At 42.2% G+C, this 22,563-nt stretch overlaps 2 protein-coding genes across 2 annotated transcripts; both read right to left on the minus strand.

The window, feature by feature from the left end:
• Window positions 1-383: 383 nt before the first annotated feature.
• On the minus strand, window positions 384-7,617 carry trim59 (tripartite motif containing 59). The gene is made up of 5 exons (XM_078246049.1): window positions 7,033-7,617; window positions 5,247-5,552; window positions 4,902-5,123; window positions 3,626-3,835; window positions 384-3,005 (listed from the first exon to the last, which is right to left on the minus strand). The coding sequence occupies exons 2-5, from the start codon at window positions 5,499-5,501 to the stop codon at window positions 2,388-2,390; spliced, it is 1,305 nt and encodes a 434-aa protein (XP_078102175.1). The 5' UTR covers window positions 5,502-5,552; window positions 7,033-7,617; the 3' UTR covers window positions 384-2,387.
• A 2,311-nt stretch (window positions 7,618-9,928) lies between these two features.
• Window positions 9,929-21,813, minus strand: kpna4 (karyopherin alpha 4 (importin alpha 3)). The gene is made up of 17 exons (XM_078246048.1): window positions 21,596-21,813; window positions 19,824-19,868; window positions 19,539-19,628; window positions 17,472-17,501; window positions 17,307-17,359; window positions 16,487-16,582; window positions 16,103-16,188; window positions 14,885-14,971; window positions 14,618-14,787; window positions 13,836-13,880; window positions 13,529-13,660; window positions 13,267-13,395; window positions 12,484-12,588; window positions 12,289-12,360; window positions 11,339-11,501; window positions 10,467-10,561; window positions 9,929-10,118 (listed from the first exon to the last, which is right to left on the minus strand). The coding sequence occupies exons 1-17, from the start codon at window positions 21,662-21,664 to the stop codon at window positions 10,023-10,025; spliced, it is 1,563 nt and encodes a 520-aa protein (XP_078102174.1). The 5' UTR covers window positions 21,665-21,813; the 3' UTR covers window positions 9,929-10,022.
• Window positions 21,814-22,563: the final 750 nt, after the last annotated feature.

Here is a 22,563-nt window from a genome sequence, read left to right on the forward strand (position 1 = left end):
TACAGAACAGATTACAGAAGCACCGAAAGATTTTTATAAGTTCTTTACACTTTTCTTTTTTTTCCTGGGTGCCTCCCTGGGGAGGTGTTCCAGGCACGTCCAGCTGGGAGGAGGCCTCGGGGGAGACCCAGGACTAGGTGGAGGGATTATATCTCTAACCTGGCCTGGGAACGCCTCGGGATCCCCCAGTCGGAGCTGGTTAATGTGGCCCGGGAAAGGGAAGTTTGGGGTCCCCTGCTGGAGCTGCTGCCCCCGCAACCCAGATGGATGGATTTACATTTTTTTGTGCATAAAATTTTATAAAATCTTTTGTGACTTGGCGGGCTGTAGATTCCTAAATTATGCACGTAAACTTAAACCCAGTGAAACCAGCTCCAAAAGGCTATATTCTAAATATTTTATTTATTTTAAATACAATTTGTGCAAGACTATACACTGGTAATGTTCTGCTGCGATGGCTTGGACACCATATAGTTCACACTAGAAAGACAATTGTAGTGAGCATCATCACCACTTTCGAGACATGCTGCAACACTGACTTGTAACCTATCTCAAACTGGCTTTTTCTTAGAATTATGAATACAACAAAAAACTAAAAGCCTTCAAACTAATGTATTATCACTTTTTAAAATACACAAACTGCAAAGAAGTTTAGAAAAATACAACCACCACAATAGGTGTGGGTTAGAAATTGAGATATCATTTTGTTTTCAGTATGTGATGCTTGCTGTAGCATATAAGAAGTATAGTTTGCATAATGTGTACATAACCTGTGTACATAATATTTAGGAATGCAGCATGGCATACTCCAGCTGATGTTTCAGGAAGGATCTGTCCTGTTGACGTCTCCTTGAGCAAAATAAAGGGCAACACTTTACTTGAAGGTATCTACATAAGAGTGACATGACACATGACTGTCATGACACATGAACCCTAACCATAACATAACTTGTCATGACAAAAACCGAATGACACTTACTAAAAGAAGCATTATGTCATAAACGTTTGTTTATGACACGTTCATGACAGTGTCATGTCACTCTTATGTAGATACCTTCAAGTAAAGTGTAACCGAATAAAGTAACATTTGTGTGATGTGAAATAGAACAGGTAAAGCTTTTCCAAAGGCTATAATCATTTTTAAAATATACTGTACATCAGTGCACCACCGTAGTAAATAGAGCACTGAGCTATATGTCCTGGTGGAACACGGTCCACAACAATAAGGCTATTTGGTGGGGCGTGGTAAAGGTGTGATGGTTAAAAGCACGGCAAAGGAGCCACTCCGAGCTGTGCATCACTGCGACGTGATCTCAGGTCCACCGTGCGTCTGGTTCCACTCACCAGGCTCTAAAGTTCACATCCAGCTCCAGTCGCTGTAAACAGCCTTGTGTAAGGAGATACACGTATCAGCTGTCCTGAGCTCTCTGACATAACGGGAAAGCTACTGAAGTGTCCGGCCCAGTGCATGATGGGAAAGGTGACTTTGCCAACATGAATCTGTGTTAAAAAAAAACGTCCGATTAGTGTTTGACATGACAAGAATCTCAGCCACTTTAGACAACGCGTGCGACGCAGCGCGTTACAGCAAAATACAGCTAGAAATATGGTACGGACTAGGTCTATTTTGGACAGAGCCGCAGGGCGTTCCCTGGCAGGAAGTGGAACGGCTAGAGCACCCGGCCTATTTTTCAAGACAAACGCCCCTGTGCAGACTCCCGATCGTACATTACATCATTACAATATTATACAAACTGAAACACAGCCACAAATCTTTGATCCATGTTGTTCATAACTTGACTAAAGAACCCATTTCACTATGTAGACTACTAACTTTTATGGTAGAAGCAACAAATATCCAGGGGGGGGAAAAAAAAGAAAGAAAAAAAAAGAAAAGAGGGACCAAATCAAAGCGATACGTACTGTGTAGCCAGTACGCACCGCATCTGCGCCCCGGGGAAAGTCCCCAGCGACGCTTGACAATAACACAATTCAATACATAAAAAGATGAACAGTGCCAAGAAATGTTTTAAAGAGCTTGAACTTTTCACGTGCTGTGCAGGTTACGGCTGGGAATCTTTGAAGTAAGGCTAAAGGGAAACATCCACCTACAGATTAACATTATCATCTACATGGTTCATGCATTTAAAAAGGTGTTATTATTTCTACTCAAATCTGTTTTTAGTATTTCACTTTTTGTTATATCGAATTTTACATTAAACATTTTTGTTCTATCAATTTTCCCCAAACGTGCCTTGAATGTACTCATTGGCAGATTTCTTTGCCAGGACGGTAATAGCAGGTGTTTAAAAGGTATAATAGGGTGAATGTGTTCCTCTACTACAGGAGTGAGTAAATGAAATCTGAGGGCTCCAGTTTGGTTCGTTTCAGTGTAATGTCAGAGTTTTGAATAAGGCAGCCAGCTGCTGGAAGGCCTTTTCACCCAATGAGGAGAGGTGAGAGCTCCATCTTTCTACCGTGGCCTCCATCGCTGTGTATGCCAAGCACACCGTGTCCCAGAGAGACGTGATCAGGTCACTGCTCAGGCCGTGGACCAACTGACTGAACTGAGAGAGCAGAGAGAAACCGAGTGACGCCCCTCCGACCGGGTTGACCCACAGCGCTGCCAGCAGCAGCAGCAGCAGCCCCACCAGCACCACAGAAGAAGTAGGCCTCAGCTCGCACCACAGCTTGTGCACCCAGCTGACGGACTGATCCCTTCCAGCTTCAGCGCCCTCCCCGGCCTCCACGCGGCCACATCTGGCGCAGCAGCACACCTTAGGGACAGGCGCTTCCTCCAGGCTCCCGATAGTCACAGCGGGCCAGTGCTGCTGAAGGTGCTCTGCTGCCCGCGGGGTGACAGACAGGTTTATCACTGAGGGCAGAGGGGTTTTAACAAACTCCTCCACCCTCTCTCGGAACAAATGCACCTGCTCCAGGAAGACCAGCGGCGAGTCCTCCTCCTCTACTGATGAACCCAAGGACACCAGGTCCAACTGTTCTTCCTGCAGGAAACATGACGGTTAGCAGTGCTTTTTTGTTTTCCAACTTAAAGTGCTCATATTATGCTTTTTGGCTTTTTCCCCTTTCCTTTATTGTGTTATATATGTTTTTGTGCATGTAATAGGTTTACAAAGTGAAAATGTCCCAAAGTCCACCCCAAAGGGACTTACCATCTCCAACAGAAAACACTGTTCACAAACTGCTCCAAACAGCTCTATTGTAGTCCAGCCTTTACTTCCGTGACGAACGTGTGTCACTTTGTAATAATGCTCGCCTAGCTGCTAGCGTGGCGCGCCCTCATTCTCTGCTTCTGACTGGCTAGTAGTCCTTACCTAGCTACTGTGCATGTGCGACTCCCAACAAAGACGGTACAGAAGTGAGATGTCTCACTCTGTAGCTAAAACTCTCAACACACAGGGTGAAAAGAGGAGCTGCAGCAATGTGTAATACAACAAAAATATGGTGTTTTTTGAAAATTAAACCATGTAAACCTATTCTGATACAACCTCTAAATACAATTATGAACCTGAAAATGAGCATAATATGAGCACTTTAATATGTGACAGTGATAATGTGTGCTATGACTGGATGTAAAATCGGCCGTTAGCCCTGAAAAACACACCTGGAGCTCCTTCACTCTGTTAATGAGTGGGTCGTAGGCCCGGGACAGCTCTGCACCAGCTTTATCCAGGGCTTCCAGGTAGGCGTGTCTCTTCCTGGCCAGCACCGCCTCCAGCGTCTGAAAAAACTGATTGACCTCCTGTCGGTCCTGCCTCACCAGACCCTCACAGCGGGCTTTCTCCTGCTCCAGCTGCTCCCCCAGCTCGCACACCTAACAGGAGGGAGAGGGACAGTCAGCACAACAGGAAGGTTTTTGTTTTTTTTTTCCCCTCAGGGTTTCCTCGGGGTCTTAAAACATCTTCTATTTAAAAATCAAAATGTTAGGCCTTTAAAAGTCTTAAATTGGCTGAAGTATTGCATTGTAGGTCTTAAATCATTTTAAACAGGTCTTGATTTTCCTACTTGAATGCAACGCTACCTCTAATGCTTCTTTTTTGCCATTCCGTGGGGTTATGTGTGATTCGCTGTATTATGACTACAAATGAGTAGGGGTGCACTGATCCGATATTAAGATTGGATATCAGTCCCGATATTGACAGAATAGCTGGATCAGGGATGGGGAAAATTAACCGATCCACGGGCCGATCCAGTTTTTTTTTTTTCCCCTGTCGAGAGTTGAGTGTAAAAATAAATAAGAATTCAATACATTCCATCTATGTTATTTTGTCTTAGTTAGGAAAGTAATGTTTAGTTAGGAAAGTCTGGTGCCTTTAGTCTCTTCCACATGGTGGAAGGAAGGTATAAGGTGGAAGGTATACAGTGTATTATTAATTCAACAATGGTATCAGATCGGTATCAGGTATCGACAGATACACAAAGCCCAGGCATCGGTATCGGGACTGAAAAAGGTCGGATCGGTGCATCTCTACAGATGAGACCAACATGCAACTCACATTGCAGCCAATCACCTTTCACGTTATTGTTGCGAGTCTCTTTCTGATTGTACCTCAGACGTAAAAAAACAGATTTTATTCTTCAGCCATACTTGGCTTGGGGAAAAAAAAAATTTAATTTAGGGCTTATTTGATGTTGTGATGATGGTTTTGAATTTCATTCATAAAAAGGTCTTCAAAAGGTCTTAAAAAGTCTTAAATTTGACTTGGTGAAACCTGCAGGAACTCTGTTCCCGGAACATGCATTTACATTAATGCATTTCGTTAAACAGATTTCTAAATGAACACAGCATGCAGGGTTTTTTTTTTTTTTTTTAAAAGAGTATCTTTCCACATGAATTTGCCCCCAGTTGAAGCACTGGCCATATTGACAAGATTCCCCACCTGTGCCCATCTCTGCTCAGAGAGTCTGGTCAGCAGTAGCGATGGGGTCTGTTTTTCTCTGATGAATGCCGCCTGCAGGTCATCTATGGGATGGCCCTGGTGCTGCCCGACAGTCAGACACAGCCCACAGATCAGCTGCCGGTCCTGGATGCAGTACATGTTAAGAGGCTGCCTGTGGTGCTCCTGACAGGAAGGGGGTCGCGGCGCACTGTCGCTCTGGTACTGAGACATGCAAAAGACGGGTGAGCACAAGCAGAAAAGAATCAAACCAATAAGAGGATTTCATATCGATAGGTAGCCAAAGGGTAAATGTTTCAGTTGAACACAAGTCATTTTCTCTCCTACTTTCTCAATGATGGCCCGCAGGCATACGTTGGTGGGCAGAGAGTCTACGCCCATCGGGGGCAGCTCCACCACGCTGCGGCAGTTGGGGCATTTTAGCGGCAGGCGGAGTGGACGCCAGATGGAATAGTTGGTAGACACCTGGAGCAAGTTGTCCAGGCAGGTCTTACAGAAGGTGTGTGAGCACGGCAGGACTCGCGGGTCAGAGAACAGAGAGTAGCACACAGAGCACGTCAGGTCCTCCTCTACATTGTCCATGGTGGAGACTAGAGGCCGGGCTCAGGACTGAGGGTTTAGGGAGAAGAAGATCTGACAGGACAGCAGGATGGATGAAAGTCTACATGCTGTTCAGCTAAACACATTAACTTGCTACAACTGTACAGTGAATTGAACCTGGTGGTGATGACTTTAAATGACAGTAATGTGAATGTCTTTGGGGTTTTGGACTGTTGGCGGATATTAAACGAGACATTTGAAGAGGGAAGAGTGGGATTTTTCATGTGTAAAGCCCATTTTTTATTACCAGCTCCAGTCCTTCAGTCAGTGTGCACTTGTGTTATACACTCAGTGGCCACATTATTAGGTACGCCTGTACCACCTATTGTAATCCAGTACAACAGCTCTGTCATAATTCTACCTCTACAAAGTTCATAATGTTCAGCTCTGTAAATTCAATATTTGTCCGTTACTGAGGTCAAAGGTGGTGTCGTACTAGACTAAATTATTTTGAGGTGTTTCCAATATTCTGTCCTCCCTATTTACATACATGAGGGGGGATGGGGGGAGACCGCAATATTAGAAAAAAAAAAGTCAATGTAATGGAGTCCAGTACAACACCACTTACTAAGACCCCGATGCTTAAACATATAATTTAATCAACATATCTATGTGTAAAAAAAAAAAAAAACTGATCAATATGGGCATTATAAACATAGACTTTATGGCAGAACAGTTGTATTGGATTGCATTAGATTGCACAGGTGCGTCTAATGAAGTGGCCACTGAGTGATTGATTACCAATAAAGGACTAATTACACTAATCAATTTTATCTGCCACATGAAATCGTACTCATCAAATCCCATCAGCTCCTTAAACTATTAATAGAAGTATAAGTCTAAACATCATGTACTGAAAAAAACAAGAAAACAGCCAAAAACCGGCTCAGCCCTATTAGGGGATCAGAGTGTAAGTTTGTGTGTGTGTGTGTGTGTGTGTGTGTTCGTTCTCCTCTAGTTACACCACAGTTACAATAGGAGGCCTTCTGCCAGCACCCACCCAGTCCCAACACACACGTACCCATGCTTGGTAGTCAGGACAGGCTGTTCAGTTGTGCAACTGACACCAAAAACCTGATCCTTTATGGGGTCGATAATTCAATTAATTTAAGCCATAGCCACGTAATTGGTACATTTCTTTACCTAATTTTCTGTTTTGTGAATTGCGAAAAAGATTTCGCTGCGTTAGCCGGACAGGTTAAGGTTGAAGAGTTAACTGTTGCGTCAGTTTTACTCCATAACATTAGTTTTTAAATCAGACTGTTAACCGCACCGTTGTTTCCTTTCACCTCAACCAACCAGTACATGTAATGTCCACATGATACATTGTCTTTTGTATACTTTTATTTAATCTAACTTTGCACTCCCAAATACTAGTAACGTTAACGTAGATAGCAGGGACCTGTCAACCATTTGTTATGATCAGTCTTATCTATACGTTTTAGTATTGGTGACACAACGTACACAGTTTTAAAAGACGTTTTGAGCAAGAAATCTTCATTTAGAGACTCACCGTCTGCTCGGAGCAAATGTCTGTCCAAAACAGAGCTTTCATTTCCTGTTCTTTCTCCTGCTGCCTTCAAGTGCTCTCAGTAAAAATCTACTGCTGAGAATAGCGGTAGTTGGACATAACAGGTAGGCCTATTAAAAGGACAAATCCGGCGCAAAAAGAACTTAGGGGTTAATAACACGTGTACCAAGTTCGACCGTTCTCTGGGATTTGTTCTCATGCTAACCCTATGTGATTAAAATGTGATTCACACATTCAAATGCTTGTGTTGAAAATACAGAAAAAACAAACGTGTTTTGATTTTTTTTCCCAGACTTCAGCCGTTTAATTAACTTTTCTTTATAAAAGGAAATGTATACTTAATGTAGTTCCACCTATGAAACGTTTTGTCTTATTTCAATCTTGAAATAAATCTTGACCTTTTCCGCCATTGTCCGCATTTCCGATAGTTCCGAATGCATCATTTTCTATTTTCTGTACTACGCATGCCGATAAACGGTCTCCCTGGCCAATCAGGATACGCTTTCCCTCGATTTGAATTCAAGCTCTGTTGAGAGAAATGAAAGCATTTGGCTGCTTTACAGCATTTAAAAAGTGGGAATACAAGCAAATAAACGCAAAAGGATTAAATCACACCACTTCTTCACAACAGACCACACACACACACACAGTCTCTCAATTTGGGTTTCACTATTTATTTTCTCGTAGACAACCTATCCTGTAGCCTATCTCCCCAACAAGTTTTTGGGAAAAACACCATTTTTTTTTACCTTCCATGTCATACTTTTAGATTTGAAACCACATGTTTGCTAACAAGGAATGCTGCAAAAAAATATACCCCTATGTTCAACAGAAGGTTTATGAGCGCAATGTGTAATCATTTACTACAGTGTTTGAAGTTAACACAAAAAAATGGAAGAGGGTAAGCGTGTACACCTAGCAGGTATAAGAGGAGTATGGGGCTAAGGACTCTGCAAGGTACTAAAAAGGTACAGCAAACTTGTTCATGGGTTTATTTATCATTCAGGAGAACCCACTGAGGACAACTCCGGTCTGACATGTGGGACACCCTTGGCCTTGAGAAAGGGGAGGCTAAATCACCTCTTAGTTTAGCTGAGATACATTAGCAGATTCATTACTGCTGCTCCTGAAATTAAGTAATTCTTTTCTCAAGTATCACTAAAAAGCATAATTGGATTACTCTATAAAAGACAACAAAGATTGTGGTTGAGTGATGCATGTTGTAGAGGTTGTTGGCAAGTCGAAACCTATGAAACCGACCAACACGCCTTCAGAAAGACTTCAGGCCTCACTTTGCAGTACATGTGCAAAACCAAAGATTATTTAGCAAATTGGACACTAGTGAAGGGTATAAGGGAAGGGGAAACATGTAACATTTAAGCACAGTTTTACTTAAAATGAAAATTACACTGTATCCACAGCCTAAGGAAACTAAAATACCCTAAAAATGAACTGTGCCATAGTTTAGTACATGCAAAGGTTATGATTCACAATCCTACGTGAAATGGCCATTGTTCTCTTCTCCCTTGGTGATAAGTCAAAGCTATGGCAACAACACTGCAAAGCAGTTGATTTTGCTGAAAATTGAAGGAGAAATAATGAAGTGTCACAAGGGGAACAGGTCATTTGGGAGATTATAGTGATGGTGTCAGAATTTCACAGCATCAAGCCCATGTCTGGTGCGTAGGTTAGGGTTCTGGTGTGAGGGTGGAATACGATCGTCATCAATCACCTTTACAGAAGCAATGAAACTAAAAAGCTGAAAATAAAAAAATAAAAATAAAAAAAATAAAAATCATAAAAAGGAACACACTGGAGGCAAAAAGAAAAGCCCAAAAGCCAACAAATGCATCTTAATACAATGCACTGCTGCTCTACACCTGCAAATAGCATTGTCCAGTGTCAATTAATACTAACTTAATAATTCAAAACAAAACAATCCTTGTGATGACGATGATTTTTTTTTTTTTTCTCCTCATATCCAAAGTTCTTCCTTTCAGGGATTTGCGAATAAGCCTCTCTTTCAAAGGCAGAATTTCTTTTCCTGAAACCTTTGCTAACCTCATTGTCGCAATTTAGCTTCTCTTCAGATGTCGTATTTGTATTTTATTTTTATTTTTTTCCCCGTCTCTGCATGCGTTCTCACCCAGTCTTGCATACTCCCAGTCACGCACGCAGCCAAGCACACAACTCATCCGTCCATTCTCTCGCACATGCGACACGCGCAGCCGGACTCCTGGGCCCCGCCCACCAGGGGGAGAGGATGGTGCCCTATCAGGGGGGGGGGGGGGGGGAAGGGGGGGGGGGGGGGTGGGTGTGTCTCGTTGGAGGAGATGAACCTGGCTCCTCAGCACTGAGTCCAGACATTCGTACACAATGGGTCCATTCACACACATGTCTGATAGCGTGGCCGATTGGGGGAGGGGCACATTGAGGGTGGCGCCCTCTCTAGTCGGAGGACCGCAGAATTGTGATGGTTCGTGGTTCATCTCTGTTCATAATTAAAGTTGTTTTCATGTCTGCATTTTGTTTGTATAGTATTATTTCAAGATCTCTTGATTTCTTATTTTTGGATGTCCTTGGTTCTCCCCGGGCAGACATCGAGTTTTTTGTTGTTGTCGTTTGAAGTAGTTTTTCCGAAGGCGACCGCTCCAATAACACAGAAGTTATGTCGGCAGGTCTCTCAACGCATTCGATGTAGATGTTTTGCTTTTTTTGCAACATGTAGCCACTCATTCTCACTCGCACCCACTCGCCATCTCAAACTTCATTTGGGCTGGTTCCCCTGGAATGCCAAATGAAATCCACACATTTTTCTCTCAGATAAGATGCAGCCATGGATCCCACGAGCCAAGCACAATGGATCAAATTTCTCACACTCTCGCTCTCTCTCGCTCTTTCTCTCCTAATTTTTTTTATGTTGAACAGAGTGCTGCATCGTGAACAAAACTCCAGAATACCCCAGATGCCGTCTAGAACTGGAATCCCTCAGCTGGCACGTTGGCTGAGTTAAAGCCGTAAGTTCCACCTTGGATGGCCTCTGGGACCAGGCTGGTGTCTTCATCAATCTATATGAAAAGACAAGGAGGGGGGGGGTTAACAATGGACAGCGGACATGACCGTAGATAAAACACTTGCAGTGTTCATTGAATCAGATGACAACATTCTGAATTAAGCAAGTCAAATACTGAGCTTTAACTTGTGAGTTATAATTTGATCTTCAGTCTACATCTTCAAAACACATTCATCCATCAACTTCAATGTGATAATACTTAAAAAGTACTAGTAATACTGAAATGTGATATCAGTCTAAACCTTCAACTTTACAACACAGCAATACTATTAAAAAACCACCACTGGACAGATCCTTTCAACAGAAGTGACAAACAACTTTGGAAGGGAAAACAATGACTTACATCATCAGATGAGAAGAACTGATCAATAATTTCGTATGCCAATTTGTAGATATCTTCATTTTCGTGATTCTGCAGTTGCTCCACTTTTTCCAAACCTGAGGAATAAAATAAATAAAAAGATTATACAGCATTCAATCACAAATGAACACATAATGTTAAAGTGCCCATATTATGCTCATTTTCAGTTTCATAATTGTATTTTAAGGTTGTACCAGAATGGTTTAATTTTCAAAAAACACCATATTTTTGTTGTACTGCACCGCTCTCTCTCACTGCTGCAGATCCTCTTTTCAGCTGGTCTCTGTTTTAGCTACAGAGTGAGACCTCTTTTCTTCTTCTGTACTACTTTGATTGCACTCGCACATGTGCAGTAGCTCAGATGTAGATCATGTCAGCTAGCTAGCTCCATAGATGGTAAAAGAAAGGCCGTTTCTCCAACTTCAGTCAGTCACAAGGCGGGATTTGCTGGGAGACTTCTAAATGAGGGCGCACATGTAAGTAGTTCTTTTGTAGATTATGGTGAACTTGTGTGTGTTGTAGCAGTGCTTTGCTATTGAGAATGAGGTAGCATGCTAGCGTTAGCATTAGCGTTAGCATGCTAACGCTAATGCTACGAGCTAACGGTTGCGGTTAGCCAGCTCGTTTCGACTTGTGACATCACAAGCCATGCCGATTTTGAACAGCTCACCCGGAGACTGAAGGCAGGACACATTCAGAAACCGAAACAGCATGGGTGGATTTTTTACAAAGTTTGTATGCGTGTGGAAGCACCAGAGACACAAAATAACACCCCAAATCCTAGAAAAAGTGATTTTTTCATAATATGGGCACTTTAATAAACACAAACATGATAAAACCTTGATGGGACTTACCTCCACATTCCTCAATAAGGTTAGCAATCGTTTCAGCCTCATCATCTGCCATCTTGAGGATATTGCTGAGGCCATCAAGAACAACCTGTACGACCTGGGCGTCCTTCACTATCAACAGGTTGCAGAATGGAGGGATCACCTGCTTCTCAATCAGGTGGGCCACCTGGAGGTAGCACAGAGACAAAGAGGATCATCAAATGTACACTTTTTGCTGTATGATAAGGGTTTTCATAATAAAAACTAGAGATGTTCCAATACCGATACCAGCATCGGTTCCGATACTGCCTAAAATGCTGGTATCGGCATGTACTGGAGTTTATGCACCGATCCGATACCAAGTAATAAAACCCTAAAGAAAATCTACGTTAAGTAGTTTGTTATTTTTCCGTTATAACTGACTGTCAAACTGCATAATAAAAGAAAGTTCTGGGGCATTCATTGTTTGTGTTTGTTCATGTTTCACAAAGAGTTTAACCTGAGCCAGACCGGCAACAAAGATAGAAATCATATCACTTCCATACAGGGATAGTAGTATACAATTGCTAAAACATAATAAAATATATTTGACACACTGGTATCGGATCAGTACTCGGTATCGGCCGATACACAAGTTCAGGTATCAGAATCGGGAAGCAAAAAATGGTATCGGACCATCTCTAATAAAAACACACACGTCAAATTTCTGTTGTCCAAATTAAGAATTTCAGCAGACTAATTTAAACAAATACATTAAGTAAAATCTGTTTAAGAGTTTTGTGATGTGTATCAATGTTAGGGGAAAATATATATTCTAATTAACATAGCAAAATTGATTTCAACCATATTGCCCATCCTTTTCCTCATACGGTTTCTGTTTTTCATTAGTCAATTTCCTTTTCAAAGTAGGTGAAATTTAAAGTTTAACTCCAGCACTGGCAGAGTACAAGGTGATTTATTGAGAAGATTCTTACCTGATCTTTCCTCCCACTTATTGTCAGGTTGCTGATGGCCCAGGCGGCTTCCTTCTGAGTGCCAAAGTCACCCTGAAAAAAGAGGAAAAAAAAAGATGCATTCAAAAGTGAGAAACGCATACTCCCTATATGCTCTCCAAAAGTTATCATACACGATCCACTTCACACAGTGTTTATAGAGTGATGGATACACACCTTATCGAGCAGGTGAATGATCATGGGAACTAGCTTGGCGTCAATGACAGCCTGCACCTGTTGCTGGTTGCCTGCTGTGATGTTGGACAGGAACCACACTGCCTCCTACAGGACAAAAAGCCCAAAATACAGGTTGGTGACAGTTTCCTACTGTAGGGAGTCATGGAGATTTAAGTGCATGCAGGTTTTCTCCTAACCAAAGAAGCCAAAAGATTTTTACTGTGTCACACCTTCAACTAGAGAGGAGGAACTTGCCCGCTAAAGACTTTGAATGAAAATGAGATATGACAAACACTTTTTTTTGTGTCTGCACTGGATCAGAATACAGAGGTCCACGCTGAAAGTTAGACCTCTGGTCGAGACAGAGTGCTGTGGGCGGGGCAAGGGTGGCTTTTGAGGCTCTAATCATCGTCCAGGTCACAAGGTGGGCCTCGTTTTTTTTAGCGACTGGACTCAGATGCACTCCGATATCAGCAGAGACACATGGTCTTCAGCACCCTCCGGCCACCAACCCATGGTATCACACATTCAATCACACGCACACCGACAACGCCCCCCCCCCAAAATCTGTCTCACTAACTTCTACTGAGGTCCTCTTCTTCATCCTCGCGATTCTCCGTGATGCGAATTCCTACATGTGGCTATCTGTCCCATCTATACCTTTCGCACAGCATTCATACTAGCACCAAAGTCTCTGATTTCATCACTTCCAGACAACACGTGTTGCGGTAGACAGGCGGGTGCGTGTGTAGGAGGAGAAGCCGAAGCTAGAGGATGTATTACCTTGTTGATTTTCTCCTTCGGGTGTGTGAGCAGTGCAGGGAAGTGGCTCAGAGCGTCACAGTTGAGCACCACCTGGGTCTGTTCATCTGTGCCAGTCACTATGTTCCCAACAGCCCTCAAGGCAGCAGTCTGGATGTGGAGAGGAAGTGTAAACATGTTTAATCCTAAAATATAAATCGATCTCATCTCCAGTGTCCACGTCTGAAGTTTTATTAATCTAAGCCCAAACATAAGCTGCGTCATGCCCGGTGTCTCCTCATACCTGAACTTTGACCTCCTGGTGACTGAGCAGAGGTACCAGATGAGGGACGATGCCAGAGTCGATCACCATTTGGATCTGCTCGTTCCCAGCGTCCGTCAGATAGGACAGAGCCCACACTGTGTCTACCAAGATCTGGAGGCAGCAAAGAAGAAAAGGAAGAAAAATAAATGAATACATTCTCCATCATGAACAACTTCTTAACACTTAGGATTGTGTGAGAATGGAGCTCTGCTAAAAGTTAAGTGATGCCAGGGCACCATGGCCTGCTTAAAAAAAAAAATAAAACTGTGGGGGTCAGTCTACTCACACTGACATCAGTGTGGTGGATCAGCACGCAGAGAGCTGGCAGGATCTGAGAAAAGAAGAAAATAGAAGACAGGTGGGATCATTAGGTGGAGAAAATGACAACAAAAACATCAACAGGGTTCCCATGTGATCAATCACTAGGTGAAATGGCTTCATGTGCATGTGCTCTGCAATACCTGCTACATCTTAATTCATTTCAGCACATAACAGCAACACACTAAATTTGCCTTCATTTAACCATCTTAGGTAGTACACCGCTGATGGAGTGCTTCCTCTCCGCCTCTTTCTCCCTGCCATCCAATAAACACATCTCTCTCTTAGAAGAGAGAGATGTGAAAAGAGTATGATCTCCTGCTGCTGTCAGACTCTACAATCAGCACTGCTCTCAGTAGACCACAGGGACAAAATATACACACCACGACTGATAAAACATAAGACATACAATAAAACATGTGACTGTTCAGTTACTGTAAATACATTTTAGTTTTACTATTTACTGTGCAATTACTGTAAATACAATTTACTATTTTAATATTTACTCTAATTATTTTACTATTGTTGTGTGTTAACGTGTGTCCTCTACTTTCCTCTAATCCCTTGCTGCTGCAACAGTGTGACTGTCCCCATTGTGGGATTAATAAAAGGACTTTGAATCTTGAATCTCTGATCTAGAAGACTGAAATATTGCCTTTCCATAAACACCCATGTTACCCAGCAATCTGGCGCACACCCACACCGACACAAACTGCTCGCGTGTTCTCGCTTCTTAACACGCATACACACCTCCTGGATCGTCTCCATGGGTGGTGGAGGGTCCTTGTGGCGGCACAGATTGACCATCACCCATGTGACATTGCGGAGGAAGGTGATGGGGATGGAGGGACTGATGAAAGAGAGCAAAGGCTTGACCACACCCAAGCTGATCACATAGTCTCTGCATTGAGGGCCATCACCTGCATAACACAGACAGACACAGATGGAGCGCATGTCGTCTCGGGGTCGACTATATGCGTTGACACACCATATCATGTTCACACCAACACGACTCACCTATGATGTTCCCCAGGGCCCAGACGGCCTGTTCGCACACATTCTGGTGAGGAGAGTGAAGCAGCCTCAGGAACAGTGGCACAGCATCTACACAAAGAAAACAGAAAGGTGACAATCATAAATAGAGCATCGCGTGATCTGATGTGTTGCTTTAATTCAGGTACAACACCATGTTCCTCACAGAATTTATAAACGCCTCTCGGAAGAGATAAAATGGTAAAACTTGAATACAACTTTAACCATCTGACCACACACACACACACATTAAAACGACCACTTGGACAGATCTGGACTCCAGATTTGGACATGGCCAAGTTTGTACTTTGACTAAAATACAATCGAGCCCACAACATGCTAGAAAAAAAAAAGAGAGGTGAAGACGGAGAGAAGAAAAACAAACAATCTAAGTTATTTTGTTGTATATTGCTTAGTGTGGACTTAAAACAATGTCCAAACAAATTCATATTCTTAAAATCAGATCTTTATAAAAAAAAAAAAAAAATAAAAAAAAATGCAAGCCGAGAAAGCTGAAGATACAGATGAAAGGCTTCATTCAAAGCCAGAGATACTTAAACTCTGCTGTTAAGACTGCATCATTAATCATAGATTATGATGTTATGCATTGTCAAGATTAAGTGTTCCAGCTTGTTGCAAGTGCTGATGTGTGCAAGATGAAGAAACAGGCAGCTTCATGAAGAAAGAAAAAAACACATTGACCACTTGACAAGTGGAATAGAATGAATAGGCCACATGTTACAGACAAGAACTTTTGCTATTTGAAAATGCCCTGTTGAATGATACATTAATCTCTTTTGAAGCAAAATGCAATGCCACGCTTACATGTGTGTGAACACATTAGTTCTTTTTAGTAATTTGTTGACATATTACTAACAATAGGACATCATTTCATAATATATTGTTGTACAAATGTAAAAAAATAAAATAAATTTTTACTTCTGACCGATAATTGAGGTAAATATTGAAAGTGTATGCGCAACAGACACATTCTCTTGTGTGCACTTTGTGAGTTTTTTTCTCCTTGTTGAAAAGGTCATCAACTGACAAGGTGACGTAAATGTGAACATATTGTTTACTAAGTTACAAAATAAGAACATACTACGGGTTTATATTCCAGCATAGAACTGCACACCCCACTAAAATACAAGCACCAGTTAGTGGAGTATTCAAAATCTAAAAAAAAGATAAAATGGCACTTACTGGACTGGACCACAGCTTGGGTCTGCTCTGATGTACCAGACGCTATGTTGGTAAGAGCCCAGGCTGCCTCAAACTGGAGAGATGGGCTGTCAAGAGGTAAGAGATGGATGAAGGCTGTGGTTAAAGTGAGTGTAACTGGACAGGGGCATCAAACAGCAGGAGCATGCTGATGAGTCATTGATATTTCTGCCATTCGTGGAAGGTGAAAACTATAAACACATTTACATAACGGCTATATATGTATGCTGGGCTAAAGCCTGCTCGCTCACGCATTTGCATAACAAATGAGGGGGGAGAGAGATAGCTTGTACTATAATTAATTATCGCACATGAAAAGCATGACGCACTGCTGCATGCAGACAAACAGAATTTCAGCCTGCTTACTTGTCATCTCTGTCCAGGCAGTGGACCAGTATAGGAAGGATCCCAGACTTAATCAGGTCATCTATGGGAGGGTTACGGTCACTGGACAACAACTTCCTACAAAAACAAGAGAGGATACAAAAGACCATTACTCACACGCTCATACTCGCGTAGCTTTACTGACACATACCAACAAGAAGAACCAATGACACCCAGAGAGAAACAGCTAAAGAATTTTAAGTCAATCCCAATCCCAGAGGGACTGTATGACAGGAGACTTCACCCTGCTCATGACCCAACATCAACAGGTAATGTGGGCATGGTAAAACTGCAGGCTAGACTTTAATGGGGGAAAAGAATAAAAAGACAAAAATAACATGTTTCATGAATTCAGCCAACTCATTCTGCACTTCACCCAACTACTGACCTGCAGTGCCATTTACAATGTCCATGAATCAGAAGGGGCTGACTTACTGTTAATCACCGCTGTCTAACTGAGCTGGAAAAACATTCAGCCCCTGAAACTGTATTTTTGCAAGAAGCCATCCATTTTAATCAGGGAACCTCTTAAGCATTGGTGTACGGGCGCAGAATTTATGCCGCACAATAACCAGATAGACCAGATGTGAATCTGGATTGTATTAAAACTCCTACTTCAATATTATACAGCACAATAGTTGATTCATAGTGAAAATTAGGTTTGAGTGGTAACATGATAAAAACAAATGTTACACTAAATGATTATACAGGGACAACAAACACTATTTAATTATTGGCTACCTGTGTAAACTGAAGTGATAATGAGTAGAGTCCAAAAGGGTGAGGGTGTGTGTGTTCCTACCTGGCAGCCTGAACAGCACTCAGCTGGACGCCCTGATTATCACTGGTGGCATTCTTAACAACACAGGAAAGCCAAGGACATAAGTTAAATTCTGATACATAATACAAACACACCCATAATAGGGGCTAAATGACAAAGAAAAATAAATCAAAACATCCTACTTACTTGTACTATTGCTTCAAGAGAGGTGTTTTGCTAAAAAAAAGAAGAAAAAAAACATTTTGGTGAGTCAATAGTCTTGAATCATGCTTTGACGCACATTTGTAACACATACAGTATGTAATGGCAAGAGTTAGAAGATGATCAGTAACAGGTACATTTTAAACCGGTGGTTAGGCCAGAAAAAGCCATCTGAATAGCCTAAAGAGTGCATAGCCTGGCAGTACCAAATGAGGGCGAGCAGTCTGTTAGTCTTTTCTAAAAACCGCTTTGTATGTGAAGTTGACAAAGCAGGAAGGAAGGCCACCAAAGCACCAATGAGAACAGTGAGGGGAGGCTCGTGGTTGGGGAAATGCCACCAGAACAATGCAGCGACTTGCATTCTCACTTTACCCAAATGTGATGTTTTGGCGCAACAGTCAGCAGGCCGGAAGTGAAGGCCAGCATTCAATGTGATAATATGCTAACTGGCAAGCTCGCCTGACGCCCTCTAAAGGGAGTTAACGGCCCAGTGTAGGCTGTAGTGTGTGGAGAATCTTTCTTACTTTTAATCAAGCACTGACCATGACTGCAGGCCCCGTTATATAAAGTTGGCCGATGTCTCCGATAGCCAGCAGTTGCAGCTGATTGCCTGTGCACCCTCAAATAAAGGGCGGCAGTAGATTTGCAACAAAAGTCAAACCAGAAAAGAAAAGCATTCAAACAAAACCCTGCATACACAATATGCATGAGACATCTGTAACCAATGGACATTAAAAACAGTGGCGACAACTCAGACAGAAGCAGAAAAATAACAAAAGCTGAGGGAAAGTGACGATTTAGGAACCATCCAATTCATCAGCAGGCCCACATTTTTTATTGTGAAAGAGCGAACCACAAATAGGCAACTGAAGGAGAAAAAAAAGACACAAATGTCCTCAAGGCACAATCAATGAGTTATTTTAGATGGACTGAAAACAGTCACAAAGGTCATCGGTTGTTTGGTATTTATACTAGATTGACCAGCATGCACAAAAGCCTATGTAATGTCTTGCAGTGAGTCAGAGCAGCATGTCATTGTTGATATATTGCTAAGCAGCCCATTTCAAGTCAGCCCTCTCAATGCCACTCTGCAGTTACTGTGATTGAATTTCTGAACTGCTGAGTGGCCTTTTTATCCAACAATACCACCAAACCTAGAGCCCCCTTAGTGATAGTGGGATTCTAAAAACGTGCACACATCAAGAGATGATTTCTGAGACATTTACTGTTGAGCTTTAAGCTTAAACTATAACAAGCACATGGCCTAATGTTTTGGCTCATCAGTTATGGTAAGATTGGTACTTAACTGAAAATACAGTGCCTCAAAATTGGCCCCAATTTGCAGGCTAATTTTCAAGCTACCATCTGCATTATATTTTATGTATGTATCACAACTGTCACCACAACCAGAACTATTACTACCAAAAGTGATTACAATATTAGGTATTTTCTTCTCTGGTCTCAACTTTATACCTGTGTCCTTTCATCTGAAAATGAAAAAATAAAAATCCACATAGATGTTCATTGCAGAGATTACATAAACAGGGATTTTATCATGTCAACACAAAAATGCTGTATAACAGGAATCTGTCTCAAACATTAATGGAAGTATTGGGCCCCAAAAACACAGACACTATTTAAAAAGGAACACAACCCTGATGAGGGATAGTTTCACTAGTTGCATTTTAGCTATTCTACCAAGGAAGTTCTAGATGCATTGGTCTCAAAATGAGACACCAACCAGCACAGAGAAAGACAGAATGCATGTTTGTTCACACTCCTGCCCCACCCAACGACATGGAGCAAGGAGCCAGCATCACAGGGACAAAATGTCGGCATGTCCTAAACCTCTGGAGTGTTTCACCAGTGAGATTAACCTAATGTGCAAAACCCCTAGGACAAACATTTATGCTAAGCTGTCATTCTGAGTAGTAATCAGTTGTACCTTACAGAAGCGAAACTATTTCCTGCCTTTAAAACACAAAACCTAAAAATGTGAACTTGGTTTTCTGGTAGCAGCAGACATTTTGAGCAGAGGATGCAAGACCGTACCGATCTGAAATCTCCATCAACATCAGAGTCCTCACAGATGTCCTCGTGAGGCACATTTCTCCGCTTCAGAAGGTGCTCATCTCTTTTGTTCTGTGGTGGAGGAAACAGAAATATCACTTCCAATATGCACATTCCAGCAGAAATTAATGATAACAAGGAAAACTCTGCATATTTCAATACATTCTTTTAAAAGACACACTGTAGATGAAAAGGTCAGAATGTAATATAGTTGTAAAAGTCTTAGTTGGAGTAGGTAGCACAATATAAACACAAATGTATATTTACCTTTCTGAGTTCCACCACTACCTCAGTCCTCTGTCTTCTCATAGTCTGTGGGCGAGATAGTATATTAACATTATACAACAAGAAACTTGAATCCCAACCTGCCATTGCCCAAGAGAGTGACACTAGCTGCGAAATCAAATTTTGGCACAGTGTGACATCAGGATCCATTTTATGCGACCAGAGTCATACCTGGAGCATTAGGTCAAAAGCCCACACTGTATATGACAGCACCCAAACACATTTAACACGAGTCTGGCCTAAAATGACCCGTCTTAAGTTACCGCGAGACCATTTTATGTGCCTTAACAAGACAGCTAACCCACATATTCTTTGATATATACCAATTTTTATTGATGTTCTTACACATAAAAACACATGAAGTTGCAATGTTCACTCTGTTGAAACTGTTTTAGAGAGGTGTGGATTCTGATTTGTGGTCTTCATTGGAGAGTAGTTTGTGCTGCTGTTCAATTGTAGATTTATTGTTGGTTACAAAGCAATACAATTTAACAGCAACAAAAAACTACAGCCTAAAAAGCGACCATGAAGTTGAAACAACACCTCTCTAAAACAGTTTCAACAAAGAACATTATATGCGTAGGCTTTATTGCAGGAATGCTGTAATCCATTAGTTTGAGGTTGGTGTAATGTTAACCAACAAACTGAGTATACAGCTGTGTAGAAGGTTTATTATATAGCTCACGTAATGAGCAGACGAGTGTCGTTTTAGTTGCAGTTAAAGAGTATATGTTTGTCGGCTATGCTTGTGGTTATCACTGATAGTCCTCCACCATGGTGGAGATTAGTTATTAACAGGTTAGTGCATCCATGGTTGCTAGACGGGACTCGTGTGGTGGCCTAGCTCGTAACAGATGCGACTTGTCAAACTGGATGGAAGAGTATATCCTGCTCATATACATGTCAAGGGAGCCCGCCTGAAAACAACAACATTCCCTAACAATATTAAAGCATATACGTGCTTAGCTGACTGTAGATCAGCTGGTAACTTATGGATCCAACGTGCAGCTTTGAGCTAACGTTAACAGGTATGTGATCGTGTTAACAAGCTGGTTGTGTTAACCTGGTTTTCTAAGCACGTGTAACATTGTTAAACCACGGAATAACATTTTAACACTACGCCACAATTTAAAAGATCCAGGTATCTGGCCAGCTAAGAGGCTAACTGGTTTCCGCCATTGTTTTTGGTGATAAAGACGGGGGATGGGTGGAACTGCAGCCACCAGCACCACCAAGCTTAACGCTAGCTGCAAGCCAGCTAGCTAGCTAACTGCAGTATCACTATAACGTTAATATGCCGCTGTGTTAGCTTGACAAACAAGCAAATATGTCCCCAATACAACCTGGAACTTAATTGTATTTACTTTGAGATATAGCTACAGTTAGCTAGTTTTCCCTAGCTAACACGTCGACCTAAAACCGGTGGACGATGTGCTTCAGTTAAACTAGCATGTCCCCCGTGGGCCTGGCTAGCATTGAGCTAGCAGAGCACAACCAGCGGAGGCGATGAACTCTGACGAGCGATTCTAACATGTTTTATAACCAACGCAGTCTAATGGCGTAACGAAACCAGTGAAACCAGAAGGGCAACCGCCCAGCCAATGCCAGCCATCTATAACTGGTGATCGGTAAAGGCCCTGGCCGAGGCTTCGGGTAAAAAGTTCCCGATGGTGGAAATTAGAAACGACGTCACAAGGAAGCCGTGAACATAGCGGCGGAGAGGAGATCCTCGACACCAATCTGCATAACTTTACCTCCAAATCACGGCCCTTATTCTTGAAATTCTTCAACCGCTGGTTGTCCAGTTTCTCGTTGTCAGCCATGTTAGCAGTTCTGGTTACGTTAAACACGGTCTAACTCTTGGATTGAGCTGGTGCGCTACCCTTTTCTGGTTCCCCTTCCTCAGCCTTTCGTTAACGGACTATTTTTCGCTGCTCTGTCCGCGGTGCATACTGGGATTGCCGGTGGTGGAGGCAGCCTCGCTCTGGTGTAGAGGAAGGGTGGGGAAATCCCCTTCACTCTCATTGGTTTCACTGTTAACATCCATCTGCAGGGCGCGCCACATAACACCGTACAGACTCATGTTTGATCATTGTAGTCAATGACAAGTAACGTCCAGTGTATACATTTAAATACATGTATATTTCATACACTAGTAGAAGGAAGTACACTTAGTGTAAGTACAATGTTGAGTACAGTATTTTACATCTAAACTTAGCACAAAAAGTAAGGAAATTTGTGTTTGGTAGATTAGTTCTCTGTGGTAACAATGCTTTTTGGAAATAAATCTTATACCGTTGGAAAACCTGTTTAGTTCCCTTTCAAATGGTGCCCCATTTGTAAAGAACATACATTTGTGGGATGAGCAGCAGCGCTGAGTATGTGGGTTGCGCCCATGAAAAATTTGCCAAATCTTCTCTGCCAATGCCAAACAGCTTATTCTGCCATTGACTCGTTTGGTGTTTGGTGGATTGGATGATTGGAGTTTGAAGAAACAAGACATATTGGCAATTGAACAATTTATTCATTTCACTAACAGCCTGGCAACTCCTCATCATGCTGGTCACCCATGCTGGTCAGACATCCCAGTCTTCACCAGCAGTCCTGACCTCAACCCCATTGAACACTTGTGTGATCAGCTTGGGCGTGCTGTTTGTGCCAGAGTGACCAACACAACCACGTTGGCTGACTTGCGACAAATGTTGGTTGAAGAATGGGATGC

This window comes from Sander vitreus, chromosome 3 (assembly GCF_031162955.1).
Source record: "Sander vitreus isolate 19-12246 chromosome 3, sanVit1, whole genome shotgun sequence".
NCBI classification, from domain to species: domain Eukaryota; kingdom Metazoa; phylum Chordata; class Actinopteri; order Perciformes; family Percidae; genus Sander; species Sander vitreus.

Coding starts and splice junctions, on each gene's coding strand:
- trim59 (XM_078246049.1), bottom strand. CDS start 5,501: ATGGACAATGTAGAGGAGGACCTGACGTGCTCTGTGTGCTACTCTCTG. Junction 3,836..4,901: donor CTGAGCAGAGATGGGCACAG/GTGGGGAATCTT, acceptor CCCTCCTGTTAG/GTGTGCGAGCTGGGGGAGCA. Junction 3,006..3,625: donor ACAGAGTGAAGGAGCTCCAG/GTGTGTTTTTCA, acceptor TGTTTCCTGCAG/GAAGAACAGTTGGACCTGGT.
- kpna4 (XM_078246048.1), bottom strand. CDS start 21,664: ATGGCTGACAACGAGAAACTGGACAACCAGCGGTTGAAGAATTTCAAG. Junction 14,972..16,102: donor CCAAGCTGTGGTCCAGTCCA/GTAAGTGCCATT, acceptor TTCTTTGTGTAG/ATGCTGTGCCACTGTTCCTG. Junction 12,361..12,483: donor TCATTCACCTGCTCGATAAG/GTGTGTATCCAT, acceptor CTCTTTTTTCAG/GGTGACTTTGGCACTCAGAA.